The following is an 8,530-nucleotide window of genomic DNA, read 5'->3' on the forward strand; positions in this document are numbered from 1 at the left end:
AAACCACAGGAGTGTTGTTACTGCCCTTGTACCTTCAATGCCCTCTACTTTCAGAGTATGGTACTGCATCTTTATGCAGGGTAGGAGAAATTTAAACTTGCACAGCCTATTTGTTACTCTTTAAGCCCCTGACACACATTCAGAACCTTTCCCTGACCACCAACCAACCGAATCAGATTCAAGCCATGCCTACCTTTTGATGTGAATCAAATCAAATTTGAGTCAACTTTGACTGCCAACCATGGTTTGGAGAGTTAAGGAGGCCTTATTTGGTGTTTTAAAATATTTGGTTGATGGGCTTTTGTTTTAGTCCTATTGCAACAAGGAATTTTAGTACCCATAATTACTATGAACTCAATCTCTCTACAAAATTGCTCTTTTTCATTGCAGAAAAATGTTCCCTGAGAATCTTCTCTAGGAACCCAGACAGCAGTATAAGCAGAATTTTCATAATAAATTTGCCAGTAACTTAATGATCTACAGGCATCAATCAATTGAACATACATACCAGTATACATAACATGGCAGCTGCAGATATCTCTCTCTGTATAACTTCTATTTCGGCAAATTTTTGGGTGTAACGACTTTGTTCCCATTTTTTTTCTACAAACACTACAGAAAGACCATACCACACTTTTGGCCACACATACTCATTTTTAATACCATTGTGTATTTATTAGTGATAATATTGTAACACAATCATGAAGCAGTAGCAAGCAGTGACAGTATTAAAGTCTCACCAGAAATGACTAAGCAACTGACATACATTCTGGTAAACATGGATGAATGAAACCACTGTCATGATTTCTAAGTAGAGGTGTTGTTTTAACACCTTTTGTTGCACACCTGTTAGATGTTATGTTGGTTCCATAGGCTGATTCGATTACAAAATCACCAAAGTGAGTCAAAACAACACATCTACTTAAGATGTAAGCCACAGAAAGTCATGACTGAATTTATCCAAAGCTGCACAGTGATAATGTTAATCTCTACCCAACATCTACATATTCAGCAAACAGAGGCTCTACAACTTAACTGTCCCTACATGCTTCAGCTAAAGGCATTTTGTTGACTAGGAATACAGCATGTAACCACTTCTTAAAATCACTGACATATCTGATGCAATTGAATTCAAACACACAAAAAAGTCCTGTATACATAGGTAAAGAATTCTTGGGATAAAAAATCATTTCAGTATTTTTTGTTGCAGCTTCTCACAGCAATTTTAATAGCCTGGTCTAACAGGTCCATCCTAGGCTGAAAATACATGTAATTGTGGGGTACAGTTGTCTGGGACATTTTTAATTGCTGGGACATTGTAAAAAGGAGTGCCTTGTGCTATTATCTTTGCACAGCAAGAAAAAAGGCAGCAGTTATAATTTTGGATTCACTAACCACTTGCTGCTTTCTGAATTTGTTAAACACAGTTATAGTGGATAACTGTCTGATAACACCATACCCTGGTCCTTACAACACAATTTGTAACTGTTTTAAGAGCTTATTTCTGCGATTGGTGCATTAAGGATGGGACCACCTATCAGGGCAAAGTTGACCAGCACTACTAAATTGCTATTTAGAGGCATTTTCATGATTGACATTATATTCCTTCTCTCTTGGCACTATTAGCCAGTAGTGCCCTCATTCTAGCTTATTCCATTCATCTAGTTCACACGACAATCTCCAATTTCAAAATAGGAATGATTCTAAGTCTGATAGCCATATTCCTCAATATTAATAATAACACTCAAGTTCTAAATTATGTGAACTATATGTAAATGTAAACTGTGAATCATTGTAATTGGTGCTACCACTTTGTTTTCTTACGATAGTACAATATGTATTCCAGACTTGCATCAACTCTAACATTTAAATGTGACAAAATTCTAGAAGTCCTTTCTCTAAAAGTCCTCGTAGAAAATTCAGCATGCATGATGATCTAACATTCCATTGGCCTGCGTCCGCGGCGGTGGTTTCGCATCTTCTCGAAGCGGGCCTCCATCTCCTCCAGGACCTTGGGAGTATAGCGGACGACCAGCTTGACGGTGCCGGTGGCGGCCTTCAGCAGCTCGACGGCCTTTTCGTGGTTTTCGCCCTCCACGCTGACTCCGTTGACGGACAAGAGCTGGTCGCCTCTCTTCAGCCCGCCGTGCCTGTCGGCCACTCCGCCGGGGATGACTCGGGAGATGTAGATCGGGGAGTTCTGCTCCTTCCCGCCCATGACGTTGAAGCCCAGCCCCTCCTCCGTCTTCGGCAGCTCCACGACGCGGGGGTGTGCGTGGCCCTCGCTGGCTGCGAAGGCGGCGACCGTCGCTTTCGCGGTGGCGTTGGCTCGGATCTCCGGACTGCCGGTCAGGTCCACGGTTTCGTAGACATGCTCGTAGACCTCCCTGATAGCATTGCAGAAATCGGACTGTAGAACCTTCTGCAGGGCCTGTAGCTTCTGTGGAGGGACGTCTCCCGTCTTCTGCAGGTTATCCAGCAGCTCGATAGCCCGCCTTACATCTCTTTCCAGAGTCAGCGCTTCACCTGTAGACGCCATTTTGGATGTCTCTGATTCTCGCTTGCCCTTTGTGATTTTGTGTTCCGCCGCAACGTACAGAAAGTAGTCCCTAGGTATTTCACAAATTGTGCCCGTGATAGAAAGTGTTCAAACACACACTTCTAAACAACAGCATAACAATACATTTAATGTTTAAACCTGAACAACTTAGTTCTTCAAATTTGCTAACTACAATGTTTACCTCGACGCACCCTTCCCGCCCCTTTGACCTGATTACAACTTCCTCCCTCTAGACAGAGGCGCAGTAATCTACAATAAACAGCTAATTATAATATCAACATTTGGTCTCGGCGCACAGTTCATTTGCAACTTGGTGTTTGTCGCCATGTATCACACTACAATTCATTTGCACTTTGTGGTGACCGTCTTTGACAAATTTAACGATAAGTTCAATCAAAATCGGCGTGGCGCTTCCTCCTCCAATCTACTGTACTCCACTCCGTTTTGTTTACTTTGCAGCAATCATTCAAAACTGTAGAGTGAGACCAACCGTGTTGCGGTCAAAGGTGAGGCGCTGAAATTTGTTTTCAGTCGAGTGAGGGTGAGAGTAAATATTCTCTTCTTCTTTTGGCATCCTCACGCCTGCTGAACGAACAGAGACAAGGAAAATGTCTCGGTACAACCTTCGTTCCCGTCGGACTCTCCAGCCGGAACCTGAAGAAGGGCTAACGCCGGCGCGAGAATACAAGCCGCCGCCGGGGAGGGACGCTAGCGCTAGCGCAGGCCTAGCGGTGGAAACAACACCAAAGGAAAGAGAGAGCTCTGACACTTTGTTGTCAATAGGTACGTTGATAGGGATTTCAAATGATTAGAAATGATATGTAAGTTAATATTTCCTGTGGCGACGTACATAATTTAGTGATGCCACAGAACATAACTTTACGATACTGCTGCCAGGAGCCTGAGGTAAGGCCATGTTGATTTGATATGGATGACATCCTCCGGGAGCCCCAAAACTGATGCGCGCGTGCAAATAAAAAAAGAAAAGTTTTGCAAGAAAAAAAAGTTCTTTTCATTATGAAATCTACGTGGTCATGAGGGTTGAGCAAGTGGCACAGAATATGGTTTGGCGAATAATCTAGTCTTCAAGTTCATTTCTTTACAATTTCGTCTTTTTTCGTTTGATTTTGGCATAAAGCCATTCTACGACATTGGTATAGTTTGTATTAATTTTTTTTGTAACTTATGGTATATTTTTGTATGATGATACAATGTACTGATCATCATACAAAAAGGATTACTGAGTCGCCACGGCTAACTTTAAGTATGAAATGGTGATGACAGTGTGCTAAGTAACGACAGTAAATGTCAATATCAGACAGATTTCCTCATCCAATACATTTTTTGTTTTGTTGCCTTGAAATTGCATTTGGTGCCTTTAAGTCCTTGCTACTTAAAGTTACTAGTAAGTAGTTGACATGTAGTCTCCTCCCTCAGGAGATGGACTGTTGTTCCTGGTGTTGCTGACTGGACGGTTACTGAATGCAGCAGTGGTGCAGACAGCACACGTGCCTGATGAGTACTGGCAGTCTCTGGAGGTGGCACACAACATGGTCTTTGGATATCCTTCATGCTAATTATTATTTTATTTCATTTGCAAAATTTATTTTCAAGGACGGCAGAAATTATACGTATTTAATTAGGCCTTCTCTCGAAAGTAACATCAACAAAAAATAAAAACGAGGTACAAATAATAAAGAGAAAACAAAGAAGTACAAAATGCGCCGGTGTACAAATCATAACAAATCAAAGTAAATCAGTCTGCAAGATAAAGTTGAAAACCACATCAACGATTTTAGAATTGACAAATGAAAAAGAGGGGTTATGAAAATTATTGATGATTATGAAGATATTGATAGTTCACTCCTGTTTTCATTCTGTATACAGTTTCCAGTGTTTTTTTACGTAACACAGGACTCAAAGAACAACTACCACAGTAGTACATGCTGTCATTCTTTCCCTGCACCATCCAAGACTGGCAAGAGTGGGATGAACTTGAGCGGCCTGGTGTGGCATAGGCTGGGATAGGCTGAGCTGGTAGACTATGTTAAAGTTTAATAACTATTCTCTTTGAAGTGATAAGTTTTTCTTAACTACTGACACATATGGTTACCTGACCTGGGAGTGGCAGGCAGGGCTGCGAGGGTTCACCTATCCTCTGGTGTTCGCCTCCCTCTACAAGCTTCTTGCTGTCCTCAGGCTGGACAGTGTCACCTTGTTGGTGAGTTACAGGTAGTGCTGTGTACCTAAACCCACATTTAGGTTCAGGTCCGGATTCAAGTCCAGAGGTCTAGGTTCAGCTCCGGACTTGTAAGTCTGGACCTGAACCCATGGCATATACAAAATTGCATGTTGGCAACCTTGCAATGTTGTTTGGGCAAAACTTTGGCCACATAACATGGAGGCCGACACTCAACAATGCCCGATGGCATTTTACTTGAACCTAAACATTTTTAGTCAGGAACCGGTCCAGTGAACCGGTACACAGCACTAGTTACAGGCATCCATTACAATTTCAGGGCTGCAAAATTGGCCATGGTTTTTCAAGGTCAATTTCTTGTAATATGATACATTTAAAGTGGAATGAACCCTATCTCTTAGCATACTGATATCTGTGAGTGTGAGGCAAAATGTGATGTCGCTGACGGAAAACAGTTGCTTGCTTTGTATCATAGGCTAATTCTAGCTATTTATGGGTGGTACCCAAAAAAATAGAGAGACAAACACTTGATGATGATGAAAATGTGACAAGAAATTGCAGTATATGTCGTACAAAACATTTTCGTTTTGCCACCCTGAAATTGCATCGGATGGCTTTCATGTGATGATGATACAGGATTCGAAAGGTTTTTTTCTGCATACACGTCACATAGTGGTCATCTTTACTTAAGGCCACACTAATTTAATTTCTTGGTTAACGGATTCGCCCGCTTCATTTTTTTCTGATTTGCAAATAAAAATAAAAATTCAGAATCGACTGCAAAATGCTCATAATTTGCCCTGAACAGTTGAAAACAGTCTTTTTCTTCCTAGTTGTTACAGTTATTCCATATTTCAATGCAGTGGTATCGTTAAAAGTTCAAAATTCATTGTTTAAATTTTGAACCAGCCTGGTGTGTTGACTTCAAGGCTCCTATCATACCATTTGGGGCCATAATAGGATGCCTAGGCCTTTTTTTTTTTTTTTTCGCCCGCCCGCTCCATTATTTTTCTCGAAAAATCCGTTAACCAAGAAATTAAATTGGTGTGGCCTAATGACAGTATGTTGATAATTGAGCAATGCACTATAAATTTTTTTTATCTATGATTTCCAGGTTTTTCTCCCAAGACTTCTTCAGGGACTCTTTACAGCACTATGTGACCTTCACTTGTACAAGGTCACCAGGAAGTTACATGGTAAAGAAGTAGCACAATGGACTGTATCCTTTTGTTTGTGTCACCAACTTGACTTATGCCTGTACAAATTAGCCCAGGGATATTATCACACCAAGGATGACATAAAAGATACGAACTGAGTTCAGTAGGTGATAAGCAAAACCAATTGTGAAAGCTTATCAGTATTGTAGAGTAGGATATTATGATATGACAGCCCTGCCAATAGGCCAATAAAAAATGTTGTGTTTCCTGTTTCATGTTCAAAGAGTCCTGAAAAAATTACGGTTGGTAGGTAGGGATATGGGTAAAATACAGTTTTAACAAAGTATAACTTGCATGATCGAGGGCACTTAAATATTTGCAATGTCAATGTTGGAAAAACGATTGTACAATGTTTCATCACTCAGGTGTCAGATCATGAAGCTAAAAAAGGTCAATCAGCTCGAAATATTTATGTCCCTTGCAGGGATCCACACACAATAAAGGCTAGGGTCAGTTGGGAAATAGGAAACACAACATTTTTCCCTACGCCCAACCGTAGCGATTCAGAATGTGTCATAATATTACTCATGTGATGATTCCATGACAATTGTGTCAGCTATTATGCCAGCTTCTGTCCTGGTTCATGTTCTACTGTGGACCCAGAACTCTGACCAACTCCATGGAAACAGTCCTCACCACAGCTGCTTTGTACTACTACCCCTGGCCACAGGAACCTTCAACTAGAGTGTCAAGGTTTGTTTTTGATAACAGAACCGTGCTAATATTGTGCAGTCATAGACAGGCTCAAGAAGAATATCTCAATCTTAATCTTAAGTGCAACCATGATTCACAATTCAGGGCTTGAAATACTGGCTACATATTCACCTTAGTGCAGGTAAAACTAGGGCTGTGCAGGTAAAACTGGGGCTGTGCAGGTATTTCTGATGTCTATCTGCACCTAACTTGTAGGTATATGTGGATTTTTATTTGCTGCCTTCATCGCTGCTACTGTCTATAAAGAACTGAATAAAGAAAAATAGCGACAATGGTTTCTGAACAGTTTTTGTATGATCCATACATCTCAATGTCTAAGTGGTGCAGGTAAAGTTTGTCTGGTTCAGGTGAGTTTCAGTGTTACCTGCACAAGTGCACATAATGTATTTCAACCCCTGCAGTTTCGTTTGTTACTCAGATACATGTACAATCTGACTGACTTGAGCTATGGCCACAACCCGCTGTACGTGCTTCTGCGTGTTGTCTACGTGCAAAAACGTGGGCAAACGCAGGGCATCCGTGCGTGGTGAGTACCGCCTCCGTACGGAATCCTACGGATCTGGGAGCATGCAGACACGCCGTAGAACTTAAAAGTGCCTTTTTCTGCGTGCGGTCTACGGATTCACCACCCGTGCGTGCAAGTACGTGCAACGCGCGTGTCCCGTACGTACCATACAAAAGATGCACGTGTGAGTATGGCCTCCTTACGGTAAAGTTGCAATTGCACAGACTCACAGAGATCGTACATTGTAAGCACGTACAACTCACTTAACCCTTGCGCAACGTACGATGCACGCAACTGCTCACGGCCAGACGTAGCATGCAGACCACACCCTTACACCTTGCGCAGCCGTGCGTGCAACGTGCGAGTGACGTGCATCAACGCCACTCCTTCCCCACGTTTTCAGAAAAAACGTAGCAGACGTAGCCTCCCATAAAACGTACGGACAAAAAGCACGTACGGCGGGTTGTGACCGAGGCTTAACTCAGTCTCTCCTATTCCCCCAGTAAACAGGTGGTGATCTACCTCAGTTTAGCTGCTCTGTCCTGCCTGGTCAGGCCCACAGCAGCCATCATGTGGCTCCCACTGTGTGGTCTACACCTGGTGAACTGTAGGAACAAGCTTCATACATTCACTCTACACTTTATACCTGTCAGGTAAGTCTTGATGTCACATACAAGGCCAATATATATCTAATGCTAAGAAATCAGATTATAACTTACACAAACAACTGACGTATCATGCAATCCATGACTCATATACAAAATGTATATTGTACTATTTACACAAAATAGTGTGGTATATTTATGTAGAACCCCTATGTATTATGGTGTATTATCATATAGCCGGGTGACGTTGACCAATCAGAAGGCTCCATTCCACATTCTTTATGTCGCCGTTATGTTACAAATAGAGTCAAAATCGAGGTATTTATTCATCCCAATCCATACATCAAACAAAATGAATAATCACCCGCATATGACCTCAGGTGACCCAATAGAACACGGCTCTACTTCTAAAAAATCCAAAAATAACTTGACTTGTGTTCCGATGACCTCGGGTGACTCCCATAAGAACACCTGTTCCCTGCCTGTGACCCAGATAGAAGACATAGAACATGAACCCCCCAGTGACCTCAGGTGACTCCAGATGGAACAATGTTCTATGTTCTATTCAGCATGTGCAAGGGGGTAAATTGTACATTGTGTCACTCTTCACTGCATCAGTTTGGATAGGCTATCGCGTAAGCTATATGATAATAGCGTTAATGGCCCGCCCTTTCTCGGTGAATATGGTGTGATAAAGCCTTGTCAGTTGCTATAACCACCGAATAAAGC

The 8,530-nt window shown here is 41.9% G+C and overlaps 2 protein-coding genes across 2 annotated transcripts in view; one reads left to right on the forward strand and one right to left on the reverse strand.

Annotated features, from left to right (window-relative positions):
- Positions 1–640: 640 nt before the first annotated feature.
- Positions 641–2,657, reverse strand: LOC109482095 (protein lin-7 homolog C). The gene has a single exon (XM_019784755.1). It carries the CDS (start codon positions 2,537–2,539, stop codon positions 1,937–1,939), a length of 603 nt encoding a protein of 200 aa, XP_019640314.1. The 5' UTR covers positions 2,540–2,657; the 3' UTR covers positions 641–1,936.
- Positions 2,658–2,887: 230 nt separating this feature from the next.
- Positions 2,888–8,530, forward strand: part of LOC109481938 (GPI mannosyltransferase 3-like) — an 11,823-nt gene continuing 6,180 nt past the window's right edge. The window contains exons 1-6 of the mRNA XM_019784556.1: positions 2,888–3,343; positions 3,998–4,121; positions 4,664–4,781; positions 5,875–5,979; positions 6,534–6,670; positions 7,700–7,849. Coding sequence (XP_019640115.1) covers positions 3,169–3,343; positions 3,998–4,121; positions 4,664–4,781; positions 5,875–5,979; positions 6,534–6,670; positions 7,700–7,849 — 809 coding nt within the window. The 5' untranslated portion in view covers positions 2,888–3,168. The remainder of the gene's footprint in view (positions 3,344–3,997; positions 4,122–4,663; positions 4,782–5,874; positions 5,980–6,533; positions 6,671–7,699; positions 7,850–8,530) is intronic.

Source organism: Branchiostoma belcheri, unplaced genomic scaffold (genome assembly GCF_001625305.1).
Source record: "Branchiostoma belcheri isolate BF01 breed outbred unplaced genomic scaffold, Haploidv18h27 scaffold59, whole genome shotgun sequence".
NCBI lineage: Eukaryota > Metazoa > Chordata > Leptocardii > Amphioxiformes > Branchiostomatidae > Branchiostoma > Branchiostoma belcheri.

Bases quoted from the DNA above. Each gene is read 5' to 3' on its own strand.
- LOC109482095 (XM_019784755.1), bottom strand. From the start codon at position 2,539: ATGGCGTCTACAGGTGAAGCGCTGACTCTGGAAAGAGATGTAAGGCGG.